General features: G+C 39.6%; 1 protein-coding gene across 1 annotated transcript in view; it reads left to right on the top strand.

The window, feature by feature from the left end:
• The first annotated feature begins 7,717 nt into the window (after window positions 1–7,717).
• Window positions 7,718–18,190, top strand: part of COL5A2 (collagen type V alpha 2 chain) — an 81,310-nt gene continuing 70,837 nt past the window's right edge. Inside the window, exon 1 of the mRNA XM_084522918.1 lies at window positions 7,718–7,751. Within this exon, the coding sequence (XP_084379044.1) occupies window positions 7,748–7,751 (4 nt within the window). The 5' untranslated portion in view covers window positions 7,718–7,747. The remainder of the gene's footprint in view (window positions 7,752–18,190) is intronic.

An 18,190-nucleotide genomic window follows, 5' to 3' on the forward strand; every position in this document is an offset into this window, starting at 1 on the left:
GCCCCTTCTTGCTCCCCGCCCGATGAGCAGTGACCGCAGTGCTCTGGCTCCCTTGCTCCTTCCTCGCGCCCCGTGTGTCCTCGGCTCAGTCTGGGTGCCACCTTCGAGCACCGCCTCAAGCTGGCAAAACCAAGTGCCTGAGATCCTACTAACTCCAAAATGATTTTCACTTTAGCTGTTCGTGTTACTTTGAGGAGAAAAAAGGAGAAGTGCTTAATTGAATACACACCAGTTCTCACTTGTCAATTGGCTGTCCCAGTGGTGGTTCGGGTTTGGTTTCTGCACTGAAAAAGTTTAAAATCAACTTTTTTCTTGTTATCCTTGATAGATTGACATGAAGAACATGCTAAATTTCAAATGAATGTTTCAAACAGTTGGTTTTTATTTTCACGGCTAAACTAAACTGGTTATGAAATGGAAATTAGCTGTACTTGATCCTTGTACAAGTTGGCACCTAGCTACCAACCTTACCTTACATATTTTGCCTACAGTTTAAACACTTTTTGTGCTCTAGGAATTCAAATAGCTTGTGAGACACACACCTGTGCAGATCTGGTGTATAACTGGGAGGGTAAATGTTTTATTTGAATGCAGTATTAATGGGTTTATTTGAGCTTGGAGAATTTTGGCTGAGAAAACGAGGATTGATTTTATTTTCTTCTTCTTATTTTTAAATGCAGCTCTCAGGAGGTTCGCTTTTTATTTATTTTACCTCTGATCTGCAGTATGAACTGTAAGTTCAGGGCTTGGAAATGGTCTTAGGCAAGCTGCTTGGAAGTTGAAACCCCTTTCACCCGAAGGGGTTGTGCCTGCAGCTGGTGCCGAGAGTCAGGAGCACGAACTGACTCAAGGGTGACCTCCATGAGCTTGCTCGAGTCTTCTGGGCTGGGATTTCTCCATGTTCCGTGGGTCGTTGTTGGTTCTGAAATCTGCACAGAATGACTGAAATAAAGGCAAGCCACCGTTTGTTTATGTCAGCTTCCATGAAGGAGGCCTATCCTAGGCTCTAGGCAACCTGCCATCAATTATCCACACAATTCATAACAATAAAAGCAAAAAAGCAGCAAACCGCATTTGCCAACTGCCTTAGCTTAGGGGAAATGAAATCATCCAGCCCCTCGTGTTCCCTTAGGCCCTGCAACCCAGCCCCTATCAAACATTTGTTCCAGAAACAAGCTCTGTCTCTGTTGGAGTTGAAAATGTACATGTTAATATATTCCAACAGATCATGAAATTTCCTAGCTTAGAAGGTTGGCTGTGCCAAGCTCCTCTTGTGCAGACTATAATTTCCTTTCTAAAGAGAGAAGAAGCATCTGGACCCACTCAGTCCTGGAGCAGAGTGCCTCCTCCACGTCAGCACGCCGGCGCTGCTCAGCTGCGGGCTGCCTGCAGCCACCGCCTTCGAGCCCCACGCTCAGGATTGGAACCAAACCCCCAGGACTGAGTGCCCTGAAATGGTCAGAAAGCTCTGTTCCTGACCCAGACTGGGTTGCGAGGGGTCATCGATGCACGCTGCTGGCATGGCTCTGCGCTCTCTGAGAGACAGGGCATGAGCACAAAACCTCCTCCCAGCATTGCTAGCATTAGGAACCTAGAAGGTGCAGGGTCTGCTTTCATTCACCTATGCAAAGTACAAGGGAAGAGGCTACACTTAGCTTTTTAAGATTAGAATTGAACTGGAAATTTAGGATTTTCTCAGTTTGTTTATGAAAATTTGTTTTAAACTTCCATTCTCTGCCAGTGTCTCCTGGTAGAAATTTTATGGTAACGAAATTTTTGTCAAAGACCACATTTAAATCTGACGATACACTTTTACTATATTTGGGAAGAATGACAGATTATTAATCTGTCATTAATTGGGAAGAGAGTTATGTGGTATCTAAATCCAGTCCTGGTTTCATCTCCCTAGCTCTTTCTAGACTATTCTTTTCTCTGTTTTCTTTCTAAGAGAAAATACAGTAACGTTATTCTTGGCACTAGATTAACCCAGGGCGTGTTGGCCACTGGCATGCTAGGGTTGGTGGAGATATAAAACTGGGGCTCTCACAACACATTAATCAGGGAGATTGGAACAAGATGGAGAGGAGTTGTCTCCTGGCCTTATTGTCTTGAGGGGGGAAAAAGGCTCGTGTAAATCACAGGGGTGCCATTACTTCAGTGGAATAACTTACATAAGCCAAAGATCTGCAACGTTATCCAGAGATCGGGTGATGGGGTGTTTGGTTTCATGCTTTTTTCCCTCTCTGTTGTCTGTAAAATCACGCCGTATACGATAACGATCTGGAGGGTTTCTAGTGTGGTGCTGCTCTGTTCGTGGAGGTATGCGTAGCTATTGCTAACCATGGTAAGCAGTCATGCAATGAAAATATTATCCTTACTGATGCTTACCTTTTGCATACAGAGTACATCAGTAAATTTGGAAATACTCCCTAACCTTCAGGCTGTAATTTGGTGATAGAGGGAACTCCCATAATGCATGAATTTCTACACAGGAAAAACAACAAATAAAAACGTTGTGATTCATTGTTTGCTCCTCACTTGGCCCTGACCTGGCATGGCCCTGAAATATGTGAATAAAGCCTGGGAGTAGTGCCTCTTCACTCGGTTAGTGGGATGTTGCCACATTTCACACTTCTTCATGTCCTAGATGCAGAAAGCGAGAGGGACCTTTTCTTCCTGCTCAGCTGAGAAGCTAGTTTTAACTTCATTAGTTCCGATGATGCTCTTCAGACATTGTTTAACCTTGTGTATGGAAATGGGTGGGTTTAGAGCCCTGTGATGTTTGTGGCAGTGAAGTCTACGGGCAGTGAACCAGGTGGGTTGCAGTGTATGAATTCCCAGTCTGCAGCAGCTTACCTGGTATTTCCACTGGTGCCACAGTAAACTTTTTGAGAAAGGACCGAGTCTTTTTGCCTGATTCTGAGGCTCCAGGTGTTACCATAAAACAGATTCCGATGCTACCAGTAAAAGTAATAATACTACTGCCTAAAAATAGCTACAGGGAGCTTGTTTGTCTCCTCACTGAACGGTTTTACTACTGAACTAAAGCATTTGGGATATCATCAAGATTACGTTCTAGTAAAATGAATAAAATCAAGCAAATGATTTGCATCTGTAAAGACCCATGTAGTCCTTTCCTGTACTTTCTCTGGCAGTAAAACAGCTGATAAGATTAAGGTGCATAGAAGCTAATTGGTAATGTATGTATTTTCACTTCTTGAGATCGTGTCATTGCCTGGAAGTACAGAAATTATTTGATTGCTACGTGGCACGTCTTAATAGAGAAGGGTGGGGGACATACTGAAGCTGTGAAGAACATATGAAGGAATTTGTGTATGCATATGTGGAACAAAAGTAAAAGGAAAAAAGCATATTATGTTGATGAATGAATGTTAGGGAGTATCATTTAAAAAGAAGTAGAAGACATTTGTGAATGTTGGCATCGTGTGATGCTATTTCTTTCTTTTCCCGACTTCTATGGGAACATTTAGGAATAATTTATGCCTAAAAAGTTCTTTCTCTTGTGGTCAAGTTACTGTGTCTCTGAACAAGAGGCAGAAGATAGCATAAAAAGAATTTCACTGTTTTTGAAAAAACAAGGAATTTAACCTCAGTGAGTTTTTTTTCTTTTAGCCTTGTTCTAAATCATTAGAGCTTAGATTTTTTTTCTTATTTATTCTCAAGATTTTCAATTTCTGTGTATTTAATGTTATCTAGAATTCACACAAAACTAAGTAATGTGGTTGAATGCAAGTTGTTTTAGTTAATAATACACCTTGTATTATACAAGAAAAATATCCAAGCAAATGTACATAAACAAAGTTAATTACATGCCCTACTTTTGTAGTTAATGGATTACCATAATGAGATGAGATGTGAGTTTTCTTTCTCCAAATAACTCTTCAGTTTTTCTCCAGTTGATAAACATAACTGAATAAGGCTGGAGTAGTTTGGGAAAATAAAAGGATGAAGACATAAATGAAGCCACTGCCAAAAGCCTTCAGAATTCCCTCCTTATGGGCATTTTCTTCAGTTGCATTAGAAATCTTGAGCTGCATCTGGAAATAAGTGAAATCAAAATGTGTTGTAGCCAGCATGGAGTGGCAGGAAACAGTGTTAATCTTTGTGGTCTGTGATGTTTATTTATATAGCCATGGGTTAAAGCAGAGCCTCATACAGTTGGTACATTGAAGCTGAGAGGATGTCTATTTGATAATACTTGATATCTTGGCATCTCATCAGTTTCATTAATGTCAATGTTGGCTGTGTTTGTTTCATAATTGTAATGAAGGCTTATTTTACAGCACGCCTCACCTCCAAGGTGAAATGTGACCTGTAATTCCCTTTAAATTAGACGAGGTAGAAAGAAAGTATAACATTAATTTGAAGCAATGCAGATGATGAAGTAGTTAAGTGAATAACTTAGAGAATTAAGAGAAAAAAAAAAAAAGAAAACCCAACTTTCACTTCCTGTGTACTTTTAAAATGAATTTGAAGTTGAGAAAGAGGGCAGTTGCTTTCACTTATTTGCTTATTTGTTATTAAACATTTGTTGTTGCTAATTAAGACATGTGAGATGATTCAAATGCTAGAAGCATGAGAATGTAGAACAGACTTCTAGCTCTGAATATACAGAGTGGCTTTTGCAAACATTTCTATGTTTAGGGATGTTTGTTACCACGGTATAAGTAAAGAGACAGTAGGTTCTGGCTTGTGTTGCTGGAGACTCAAAGTAAACGCTTTATTAAAAAAAAAAAAAAAAAAAGTTTTTTCCCATTGTAAGCGATCTTCGGTTAGGATCAAGGCAGTGCAAGCAAGTAGGAGTTGATTTCCCTTTTCATGACTGTGCTGACCAAGCTTGAATGTGGAATTCCCATTTCTCTTACAGATGTGGAGGGAAGTACTGATAATCAGACAGAAGTTTAGAGAGTAGAACAAATAAGCCAAGCTTGGTATGTATTGTTTAAGAGTAAAATCTGTTAAAAACAGATGGACAGTGAGTATACAAAACCAGCTGCGGAGTATGTGTGTCAGGGTGGAAGCAGTTACTTGTGGAGGGTTGGAGAAAAGAGTTCATGGGTTTCTTTCCAGTGGATGAAAAGGCAGGTACTTGGTTCAGTTCTTCAGTACTACTGTTGTTAATGTTGATTGTAATGCAGTTGCATTTGTGATAGATGTATTGCTTAAATCTCTAAAACATTTTAAAATGCGTGTAACAAAATGTACCCAGCAAATTTAATTTGCTGTTATTCATTCCTGCGGTGTAGTTACTCTTTTTAAGGATCATTTCATCTACTGTATAAATTACTTTGTAGTAAAAGTGCCATGAAGCACATGAAGTTTGTGAGATAAAAGCTAGAATAAAAAAGGGGAGATTATAAAATGGCCAGATGCTGTAGTTGCAAACTATATAAAACGTGAAAATAAACTTGGTCTTCTGGTCATATTATCTGCAGTGCCCTTGCTTTGCTTCCTGCATCTCCAGTGGAGTAGGGAAGATTTTCTGAGGCTTGGCAGTGGGCTCTATTCAGCTTGCTATCTCAGATGGAATCACTTCACTTCAAAATCAGAAGTTTCCAGTTCCCTGGGACATTTTTAAGATGTGAACAGGGAGACAGATGAAATGTAAAATCACCCTTGGCAAATTCTGGGAACAAATTTATTTACATGGAACAGAGTTCAGTGACTTCCCACTGTATACAGTTAGGCAAGAAATATTGAAATAATTTTAACACCAAAATCAGTGCTGCTATTGAGAAGCAAGTAAAATGAGCAAACCAGTAGATTTCAGCCTGACACTGAAAAATGCTTTTTGGTTTTATAGGAGTATTCATTTACACAACCTAGGTGTTAAACAGAATGTAACTTAAAAAAAAATCAAAAGATTTTAACAAAAGAGAGAAAACCCCAACCAACCAAAAAAAAAAAAAAAAAAAGAAAAAAAAAACAAAGACAAAAAACTAAACACCAACCAATCAAATTCAAACCACCAAAAAAAGCGCAGGTCGTCTTCCAACTAAGTGCAGGCTAAGGTCAGATTTCTGAAAAGTGACCTCTGGTTGGATGTTTCGTTGGCCAACTGAAAGAAAGAAAAGGAGGAATGTACTTGATGAGTAGCTGTCCTCAGAGGGTCTCGAGATGAATGGGCCTACTATTTCAAAGAGGTAAAGATTTCAGCGTTCTAAATTGGGAGATTTTGAGGCCTGAATTTGAAAGGAGCAATTTATTTGCCCTTTTTACTTCAGGTTGAGTGGTAGCTGTACATCATTTCATTAGAAAACAACAATAGAGGATATCTTTCCAGCTGAACAACCAGAAACAAGGGGCAACTTTCAAATATTCCACATTCCGCCACTGTAAAATAGGAACAAATTAATGTTATATAACCTAGGTTTTTTGAAACTTCAAGGCATTTAATAACTAAATTCCATTTAATAATGGAATTAACTGTCTTTAAAATATTTTATATAAACTTTATGCCATCTTAATTTGTTTCACAGTACAGTGGGAAAAGATCTCCTTCAATTATGAATTTCATAAATAACACTTGCAGAGTATTAATCATAACTCTAAACTATTACATGCTCAAACTATATTTACACATTTGAAATGCTTCAGAGTGTATACATACTGTATGTATAGTATTTGATTTATGTAATGTGAAGGTAAGGATCCTAATCTCCTTAGAAAGAGATTGTATGGCAAACCTAGCGCATATCTGTCTTACCTGAATTCATTTGATGAGAAAAAGAAAGTGGTAGGAAAAATATATTTCAAAAGGGATTTTTGAGTACTGTTAGTATTAGTATTTTTTTTCAGGCACTGTATCTGCTAATTCCATCGGATTCCATCACGTGTGATGCTACATCAGAGGTTTTAAGTTCTTCAGAGTTAACTAACAACCTCAGCCCTTCCCCTTCCATATCAGCAAAATACTTCCAACCTCATTAAAGGTTGCAGCAAAAGGTTTATGTTAATTATGCAAGCTACATGGCAGGTAAATTATTTTCGTGTTCCTAATAAAGCAAAATACAAAGAGTAAACCAAGGCGGTAAGGAATTTTAACGCTAGAAGATTACCTAATAGTTCTAGCTGAATTCAGCCATCAGGGTTTTGCAAAGCCAGACATGTGCAAGCTGAAACTGGAGCAGAGTCAAACCAAAACACGAGTTGTTCTATGAGCATTAAAACCCATCCAGCCCTGTGCATAGGTTATTGAAAAGTAGCATGAAGCTTGCATACTAGTGCCAGCAGTTCCTGACTGCAACAGCATGACCAAACCTGCTAGCGAAACCACATGGCAGCCGGTTTGATGCAGCCATGCATTTGCACTCCTTGGCAAAAACATTTTCTGGAGGTCGAGACAGAGCCCCAGCTATTGCAAATAAAGTGAGAGTCGGTTAAATACAGCCACAAGTGAACTACTGCTACCTAGGTCAAAGTGGTTATGCAAACACTATTGGGTTATCTGTTTATGGTGGTTTTACCTGATTTTAATTCTTTTGAATTTTAGAGCCATTCGGTAGATTTGTAGTAAGTGGCAAATGAGTTTCATTCTCAGCAGTGTATTTGCGGGATGCAGGAAGCAAATATCAGCTGGCTTCCTTGACAATTTAATAGCATGAATATATAAATTTATGTGGGGCCTTTACCCACTTTAGGTACACTAGGACCATGGGCGCTGAGATAAATTACTGTAGGGAAGGAGGAAGGACATCTCCAACTGTCTCAGTCCCAGGAGCACTGTATGGGTATGTACCGTGTGTGGAAGCATCTGGTGCTGTTCGAGAAGCTGTGGTGCATCCTGCCCAGCCTTCAGCTCATAGTCCAGAAGAGTTGTGGGTCTCCTGTGTGCCCTGTGTTGGGCCTGCTAGCCTCGCGTAGGTGTCTTGACTAGTGTCATGTCTAAAACATCACAATGTGACCTACCTTTAAGTGATTGAACCAAGCCTGATTTATTAAGGAGTGTGTACTAGGTGTTTATGTACTTCAGTGTTTATGTGTGGGTTTTTGTGGCTCTCTTGCACCTGAAGTAATTTTCAGACTTTATTATTGTCTCTTGCAACCCTGCCTTTTGGTTTTTGAAGGATAATTTACGGACTGATTTAAGTTAGTAATGAATTTAGTGTAATACTTAAAACTGTATAAATGCCCCAAAGTTCCTTGTATTTCACCCAAAATTTTAATTTTAGTTGAAAAAAAGAGAACTAAACAACTATTAATAATGGTGCAACTAAAGAACAAAATCAGTAAGCCCACTCATATTTGCACATGTGAAGTCAACATTCAGAGGCTAAATGGCGAACCTGTAGAAGGCTGGACAAGCCCTAGAGAAATGAGAAGGGTGGCCCAGAGGAGGGCACTATGGTTTCTGAGGAGGCCGCCAGGAATGCATTGGTCCAGGGGACCCAGTGAGAATGTGGTTGTGGGCACACAAGGGCAGGACACGGAGGAGCCCAGGCTACCAGGTGGATGTCTGGAGCAGGAGAGCAGAAAGCTAGAGTAGGAGCAGGCATGGGGACACGGGAATCCCAAGCTCAGCTGTGCCAGGAGGTATATCAAGCAGAAAGAAAAACCACTAGATTTCTCTTATATAAATAGTGCATCTCAAATGTCAGGCTTTCAGTTTGAGGAAAATTGACTGTGAGTAGCTGGACCTGCCAGAACCTGAGAGTAAACACACGGCCAGTTGCACGTCAGGACTCATCACTGAGCTTTTTCTCTTCTCAGCACCTTGAATGTATGTTACAACAAAATGCCCTTGCTCCCTTTGATTTATAATTGAGTTGTTTTCTGCCATCTGGGGCAATAAACGAAGTTCAGACTGCTTGATAATGCTAAAAAGGAGCATCCCCTTTGATGTTTTGCATCAGTGAATATGGAGATACTTAGTACTCTTGAAGTTGAGTAAACATGAATTTATTAGTGTTTTTTTTTTTTTTTTTTTTTTTTTTTTTTTTTTTTTTTTTGTGTGTGTGTGTTGTTTTGTGTGAGTACAAAGATGTTTTGTGGGAGGAGGATGTCAGAGCAAAGATAGGATTTGGAAAATGTTTACATGGTGCTGATACATATAATGCTGATGTTAGCCTTTCTGGGTAACTGTGGAAACACATGTGCAATTAATTAAGGCTTGGTTACCAATAACACAATCTGAAATGGAAAACTAGAACTAAACAAAAAGAAGGAACAATTTGATGCTGGTAACAGAAGACGTGGCTAATGTCATGCAGCTGAAATATAGTTAATGCTGTGCCGATGAAGATCTCCTTTACTTTTATGAAAAGTTAGCTGTTACGAATCTAAAACACAACTGGATAGGACACCTCTTGCCAAAGATGACTGCTATTAAGCCCGTATTTTATATGCGGGAGACCATAACCTCTTAGAAACAATAGACTAATTCAAGCCAAAATGGGGGAGGAAGTTTTCTGGTTACATGCTTGAATCTGCAGGGTAAATAAGCAGGCGTGTTCGTAGATGTGCACGTGCAGTTACTGCACGGACCGCTCACCTCAGTGTACGAAGCACAGCCGAGCACGCAGCCCAGGCCTCCCCCCAGAGTTAGCTGTGCTCAGCCCTGTCCCAAGGGCCTTCCCAGCAATTCCAGTGTGCCTCTTAGTGGGTGAAACTCCCTGGTGTCCCGGTCATCTGCCTTCTCTTCCCTTGCCCAGACGGGTTTGTCTGAGCCAGGGTGTCCACGTCACACCTTCCTTTGATGCCTCCTGCTCTTGGTGTGGCTCAGACCTCATGGGGAGCTGTGATCCAGCTGCTGGGGCTTTAAAGGCTGGGGGATATTGAAGCAAGCGAGGAAAATTAAAGGTAGGCACAGTACACGATAAATTAATTAAAACAATCATCTCGTGAAGGGAAGGCCCAAGTGAAGGTAAACAGGAGGAATTCAGGGCTTTCAAACTTTTACTCTGTTCCTTATTCTGTCCTTCACAGCCATCAGTGTTAGGGCAGCAGGCCAGCGTGTTTGGTCTTTCTTATGGCTTATTAGCACACACAATCAGCTGGCTAACTGCAGGGTTAATGAGCAAGTTCTGGCTGCTGCTTGTCCTTTTAATGCAGTAATAAGGAATGTGTCTGGCTGTTGGAATATATTAGTTACAATTTGTCTCATGCTCTTTTTTTCTTGCATGAGAAGTGCCAAGTAGTTGGGCTGCAGGGAACGTGAGAATGGTTTATTTTTTTTGGAAATTCTAGAAAATAAACCAAAGCAGAGTCTTCTGGAATGTTAGAAACCTGAGAAATGCCCAGTTGAGGATGCATTTCTTGCAAGACACCGTATAATTTAGGAACACAATGCCAGATTATGTCAGCTCTTGCGGAGTGTGGAAAGTAGCCTGAAAGTTTTCAAATGGAGATGACCTCTTGCCAGGCTGCAGATCTGGGTGGAACCCCATTGGATTTCTGGTGACAGACAAATGTCTGCTTGTCTATGAACAACTGCACTTCTATCTTAATTTCTAGACTTCTAGATTGATATTCTTTTCTGATTCGGTCTTTGGCATAAAATGAAGTTCTGCTATGGCAAATTCTTGAATAAACCCTTGTATACTGGTAGACAGGCTATTTTTATAACGTCCTTTGTCTGTTTAGCTTCATCTGCTTAAATTTGCATGCTTGAACGGTTAGCAAGTGTATTGATAGCAGGAATTTTATACAGTGTTTCACTTAATAAACACCAAAGGTGCTTTTGGGTTATCAGCTCCCCAGATGAAAGCTTGCATATTCTGAACGAATCTAGAAAATGTTTCAATAATATACAATGGAATCAATTTGGGAACTGATTTTCTTTTTGTGCCTAAGTGAACAAAACAGTAGCTTTGTCCTTAGTGCCAGGAAGATGTGTTCTCACCACTACCTAATTAATGTGTATTTACTCTTGCTAATGGAGAAAAACAGCCTGGATTTTGCTGTAAGGTAACTGTCCAAGACCATTATGAACTACGCCTTCATCTGTACTTAGCCACTTCCTACCGTATCCCAGCTCTGTCACTTAAAGAACATGAACAGAGTGGGAGTAGCTTGAAATTTGGTAGTGGGTTAGGGTGATTATTTTATTTCTGAAAGGACAAGAGAGAATTTTTGGGGATGGAGAAGGACTATCTTATGGGATGAATGGAACTGAAGTTTAAGACACAGAAGAAACTGCACAGTTGTGTTAAGAAAGGGTATGCCACCCCGAATACACGCTTCTAAAGGAATTGCTGGAACAAAAATACATCGGTATTGCCAATCCAAAGTCTTCCAGAATCATGAGTCATGCTAAAATAATTGTAAGCTTAGCTTTTTTAGGTGTCTTCTGGGTTTGTTTGAGTTTGTAGCCCCTTTTAAAAAACAAAACCACAAAAAAAAAAACACTTGGAGTTTACATTTTACAGCTTTCCTCTTTCCATGAGCAAGCATGTGGGATAGATTTGTCATTTTTTCCAAGACAGCTTAAATCCTCACAAATAATCCAGAATCTATAGTCTTAAGAAAAATACCATCTATCCTCAGACTTACCAGAAAAACATGGGAACAGATAGGGTAACACATCCTCTATTTATTACTCCTTAGTACTGGGCGATGGGGTTTTCTCTGGAGTATAGGTAAGGTAGAAGGAGGATGAACTATACTTCCTATTAATATTTGATGTAATAGTGGAATAATAATTCTATTCAATATTCCTTGGAAGTAGTTTTATTGTTTTAGTTATGATAAATATGTTCTGCTCATGAATAGTGGGAGAAATAGATGATTTCCTAAGTCATGGTGAAAGCCAGAAATGTTAGACTTGTCAGCGTATGTCTATTAGCTCTCTATAAGTTAAACTTTAATTCTGAGTGAAACATTTAAAACTTTTGTGGTTTTATGTTTGTTTGTTTTACACACTTTATTTGATATGTTGAATTATGTAGGATACATACTTACTCAAAACAGGAACAATTTAGAATTTATAATTCATTTATAATTCATGCATTTCATATTTCTGGAAAGGTCCAACCAGAATACAGCAAAATAGAACATGGCTTAATACATTTTCCAAATGGCTTTTTGTACCGCTGCTCTTAGAAATTTCAAAATCTGTTTAGCTGTGCTGTTCCTGTAAGAAAAGATGGTGTTGCCTGGCTTCAAAGGTGAATTGTAGCTAAGAAATATTTTTAAAGAGTTTTAAAACAGCTAGTCTGAAACACTCTTTGGGGGGGGGGGGGGAAAGGTATTTGGTACTGTACTACCTTTTTCTTTCCTTTTTTTTTTTTTTTTTTTTTTTTTTTTTTTTTTTTTTTTTTGTTTACTTTTAAATGAAAAGGGGTGAGATGGTGTAATGGATATCTGTCTAAATCAGTGCTGGGTAACTCTTCTCAAATCCATGGCTTCTATTTAAGACTTGAACTTGTCTTCTGTTCTCGGAGGTCAAGTAAAAGACCTGTTCCTACAGGCTGTTTTGTGTTATTGTGTCCAGATCCCATTAACTAAACCGATTTGGCTGCCTTTTCCTTTTTGGTAACGTAGTGATTTCTGAAAGCTGCCAGCAGGGCTTGGAAGGCTGCTCTCAGAGATGAAGAAGGAGAGCGAACCTTTCCTTCTAGGTTAAGCTGATGCATATGGAAGGGGGTAGAACAGCAAGCATTGCAATGGTGATTTCTGATCCTGGTTTCCAAAATATACCATCCTTTATAGATGAACTAACGCCATGTGTGCGTAGGGGATTATTCTGGATCTGCCCCAATGGGATTAGAAGCTTTCAGCTCATGGCTGAAGGCGGTGGCTGGCAGAGCTGGGGATCTTGGATGCCGCTCCGGCTCTCTAATGTGTCTTCACAGCACCTGAAACTTAACAGCTACAAGCTGGGGCCTTGTTTTATTGAAAAGAAAATGTTCCACGTTGTGCCTGCTTTTCATTTTCCAAATGCACTGTGTGGTGAGCACCCAGACACCGCATTTAGGAAACACTGGAGTGTATTTGATTAAAGGCCCTTTGGAGCTCTTCCCGCAGGGTCAGCTGAACCCAGCACGGCTTCCTCCAGATTTGTGCCATCACTGTGCCATTCTCCTGTGATGCACATTTAGGCTGTCAGCTAGTGCCCCAAATGGCAATGATAATATTGTCCTCTCCCTACCTGTTTGGTGGTGCTTGCTAATGGCAAACTGGAGTTTACCTAGAGTTATTAGTCCCCAGAAACTGAGATTTAAAACAAGCAGTGCCAAACGAGCAGCTGAAACTGAGTAATGTGTCTCTGTGGGATGATCTTTTTCTCTTGTGATGCAGGTTCTGTATTAGGTGCCATAGCCTAGATCAGGAGGTTTTCTTTATTTTGAGTCTGTCAGAAACTAATAACATGAAATAGAAAGAAAATGCAGAGGCAATGATTTGTTGAGTGTAAGTGGCAAGGAAAATCAGTGCTGGCCAAGGACTGAAAACAAATCACATCAAGCTTTGTGCTAGCCTGGGCCTTCAGACTGATTTTTATTCCACATTCTTTGAATTCAATTTGCCTTGGGATTAGGGAGATATTTATAAAGAAATGGAATAGTTTCCTGAACTCTGGAAGAAAAGCTATTTCCGTATGAAATAGCCTTTCTGGCTGTGTCTCAGGTTCCCATATGTATTAAAACACTGGAAAAAATGTGCCCTGTTCTTTAGTGCTAAGGTGGGATGTAATCGATTATAAAGACATGTGAAATGTATATTTTTCTTCCATGCTTAAGTTGCTCACTATTGCTACTGGGATTTTTCCTTTATTGAAAGTCTATTTTATCTCTCTTTATACATACCTAGTTCTCATTAGCACTGGGGAGGATACAAAAGATATGTGGAGCAGGGGTGCCGTGACTGCAGGGAAGGAAAACGAGAGATTTGAAAGTAGAACCAACAATTTGCCTAAGTTTCAGATATACGGATGCATACCTCCTGACAGAAAGGTAATGGTTCAAAATATGTCTCATTCTTAGAAGCTGAAGTTACCTGGCTGAGAAAATAGATACTCTGAGGTACAGTAGAACTGGTTATTTTCCTAAGATAGTATTTAATATTACTATTCATGTAGAGATACTCTGTGATTACTGTGTGCTTTAATAATGTCACCAAGAGCAGCCATATATAATTTGTGTTCTTTATTATATATTATTTATTATATATATTATATATATGTTGTATATAATATATATATATATAAATATAATTATCATATATTATTTCTGTGAGCTTTACTACAATTTGCAACAGATTACATGGGATCTATCTGGAGATTTGTTTAGGGAAATGATGCAAATATGCTTCCTTTCTTTTATTCGTGGAGGGAAGCTTCCAGTCCACCACACACTCACTGCTCGTAATTTGTCCCCCAGTTTTTCCCCAGACAGCAGCCTCAGATAGGCTTTGTCCTTATGACATGCAAACAGCTGGTTTCACACAGTTAAATTAATTACTTCTGTCCTTAATGCCTCTTTGTCTTGCTAGACTTTGATAAATCACTCAAAACTAGATAGGACAGAAGAATGATTAACAACAATATTGTCTATTCCTAACACAAGCACTTTGCATGCTCTGGAATGCATTTGACTTTTTTTTTAAATGCAAACCAAGCTGATACTGGCCTGCTATTTTGTTCCGGTGTCCAGTTGTTGTTGTTTTTTTAACTGCTGAGAACATGCATGAAATGCCTGTTAAATACAGTACGTCGAACTGGATACATTTCCAGACTGAACTGTTTGAAAGACGAAAATACACGCTATGCACATAAATCTACTGGAAATTCAGAATGGCTGAAATCCCAGATTGATGGTGTCTGTTTGCCATTTATTTATTTATTTATTTAAGTCATAAACCAAAACTCCATGGAGTATTACATTTAATGGAAAGAAAATGAAACTGGTATTTCAGGCTGTGGCTCCCATCCCTGGCAGTCACCGATTTGTCAGTGTGCAGAGAGGTTGAATCCTTGGTGGAGGAAGGTCAACGCAGCGATGTTCACGGGAATGGGGCAGTAAGGGGCTACACCAAGGGCAGCTTCCAATCCCCTGCCTGTGTTTATATCCTTTGGTAAACTGTTGTATCATGTACTGTGTCAGTAATTTAATTTATCAATGTTTGTATTGACAAACAGAAGGTTTTGTTTCAGGTTCCTCAAAAACTCGGCTTTAGGCTCAGATCGATCCTTTCAGAATTTTCTGTGTAACTGTGAGGCGATACTCAGGTTAGGTTAAAATGGGAAGAGAAAAAGTAAACTCCTGTTTATGCTATTTGCCATTAAAGATAGATGTCTAATACTAAAACACCTTTTAAAAAGCAGTTGAGGAAAGCAAACAAACAAAAACACAATAAAATCCAAAATAGATTTTGAACAATGCATTTGCACTGATGATCCTTAGCAGGATGAGGTGCAAGTGTGTGTCTCGTCCAGCTGCTAAGGGTTTGCAGCCAGGCAGCAGGGGAACATTGTGCTATAGGGTCAAGTCCCCAGTTCCCTGTAGCAGAACGGTCACTGTCCCCTGGGGGCTGACCTGAGCCCTAGGGGTGAAATGATCGCATCCAGCAGCCAGTGCCAGGGGATACTAAACAGCAGCAGGGCCTATTTCTAGCTGCTCTTTCTATTTTTGGGTAGTGAACTGTGAGGGGAAGAGGCTGCAAGATAAATGTCTGCAGAATTGCTTTGTGTTTTGCTATGCATCTAGAAGTTTTGAGGTTGTTCTGGCAAGTGATGGCTTGGTTTGTTGAGTTAGATATCTCAGCATGTATTTATTATGCTCTCCAACAGATGTGAAAGATTGCAAATGAAATAAAGCATTTTAAAATATTCTGTGCACTGTAGTCAGTGGAAATCTGAAGAAAGCACGTAAGGTTTAAGCACTGACCACTTGTTTGCAGCACAAAAAAGCTGATGGATGCTAATTCCTCCTGGACCCTCAGGCGTGGGTTATGACTGAGGAAGGATTGCTCTAGCAGAGAAGTTGCTTATGTCTCGGGGCAAGTGTTTTTCAAGGTGATATTTCAAGTGCCACTTGGTATAGTCGATGTCTTAAATTTGACTCTCTGGAATTTTGGGAAACTGGGGAGAGTTTGGGTAGGTGTATTTATTACACTTAGTGGTGAGATGACTGAAGGTAGCTGAACTTCTAGGCATAGCAAGGAAACTGGGGAATAAAAACAGAGGCAGTTGTTTCTTTGCTTGTTTTTTTTATACTCCAGAATGAGTTTTAGCAATTAATGTGAATGTAGAAAATACAAGACAGAGACTGAGCAGCAGCAATAGTCCACAGAAATGTCCTTTAATTTGTCTTGGTGTGAACAGCTGATGTAAAAAAAAAAAAAAAAGAAAAAAAAAAGAAAAAAAAGAAAAAAAGAGAGAAGGGATCGTGTGGGAGAACTTGGTGTTGCAAAACTTAGATCAATGTTTTTCATAGGTAGAGCACTTTGATCTTTGCTAAACCATAATTCCTCCTCTGGGGTGTTTTGAAGAGTTCACCGTGAGAAGCTGCAGTGTGAGTGGGTGGATGTGGCAGGAAACTACCACTTATATCCTAGGAAAATGACCTCCTGTGATATAAAAATAGATAGAAAACGTGGCACAAAAGCTCGTTTGTCTCTAGAGACTGGCACGATCTCTGAGAGGAGGGGAAGTCATCCAAAGGGTTTTTGGGGGTACCCATCGGAGCTTTAGCACCAAGGCAAAATGAAATGATAGCTTTACAGTGGCTTTTGAACCAGTGGGGATTTGGGAGCCAAAAAATACATCTGCAATAATTGAATAAAAGTCTAATCATACCATAAATCAAGTTAATCTTACCTGAAACAAACACAACTGGGCTTTTTTAAACAAAGCTCAGCTCCTTCTCAGAAGTACTTTATTAGAGGAATCAGTTTTGGTTTTAAAGCTTTCATGCAGCATGAAACAATCATTGAAGAATAATAAACTAGAGTTTCGGTTTGGTTTGGAAATGTGGGCTTGTTTTGTTGTTGTTCTTTTCCAGCTTGGGAATTGTAGAGCAGTTTGGAGGACAATCTGTGGGGTTTTGTTTTGGACTGGAGAAGGCATTAGTTATCTGTATCTCACTCATGCCAATTCTCTTTGAGACTGTTTCAGGAGAAATGACGTAACCATGGGACAACGTTTTGGTGGGGATTTTTTTTTTTTTTTTTTTTTTTTTGGAAATAGCTTCCTCTGTACTTCTGTGTTTCAGTGTCATTAATAAACTTTTCTGAGATGAAGATGTCTGCAAAAGCATTGGTGACTGATAGCCTAATAAATGTCACTTTTCTTGAAAGTAACTGGCGTAGGGAAGGTGTGCTTGAAGATGTCCATTGAGAAACTCCAGCTGGCTGGAGTTTCTCAATGGACAGCTGGAGTTCTTAAAAAAGAACTCTTCTACTGCTCAACTGACTGATTAGGAGATGTGGATTTATCGCTTAGGACTGCTTCACAATCCATGGTGAATTCATTTCAAGTTAGGTTTCTTGTAGCATCCCCTGTGCTAAGAAATTTATAGAAATCACAGGTTAGGAAAATGCATAGTAGTGTCATGAACGGCTTTTATTTTATTTTAGCTAGCATCCTGCAGTGCCCACAAACCTTACCCAGATTTCAGAGCTTGGAGGCGTTGTGACTTAGTGAAGCTTTGTTTCCTTCTGTTGTTATCTGAAGTTGAATCTCTGGTGCTTTATTAATGTGATTCCCCACTTGAAACTGGAGACTGGAAACTTCTCACGTGTTGAAAGGAGCCTTATAAAGTGGGCACATTATGGCTGAACCCCAAGCTATTTGAATGACTCCTTAATATCAGAGACTGCTGTGTACATTGAGTCCCGGATGAAGCAGGGGTTTCAGAAGATGAATGTGGAATAAACCTTGCTCAGTTCTCTATATGATAATAAATATGTAAATGTTAAATAGCAATTTGTGTAGCACCTTGTTAAGTTTGTGAAAGATTATTTGCTGGATTCTTGGAGGTGAAGGGACTCTCAGACCAACAATTCTCTGGCCCTCTGTACGTCACACTTCATTTATTGTCACCACTTCATCCCTGAGCCCAGTAATCACTGCTTGACAAAACCATTTTTATTGATTACGTCATTATTAAAAACCTTAGTACACCTCATTCTTCCAATTGTCAAGAACTATAGAGGTACCTTTCAGTTTTTTGGTGGCTCCTCATCTAATTAGAAAGCACAGTCTGGGAGGCACAGGTGAGGTTCTTGTGGACAT

Source organism: Aythya ferina, assembly GCF_964211825.1.
Source record: "Aythya ferina genome assembly, chromosome: 6".
In the NCBI taxonomy this organism is placed as follows: Eukaryota; Metazoa; Chordata; class Aves; order Anseriformes; family Anatidae; genus Aythya; species Aythya ferina.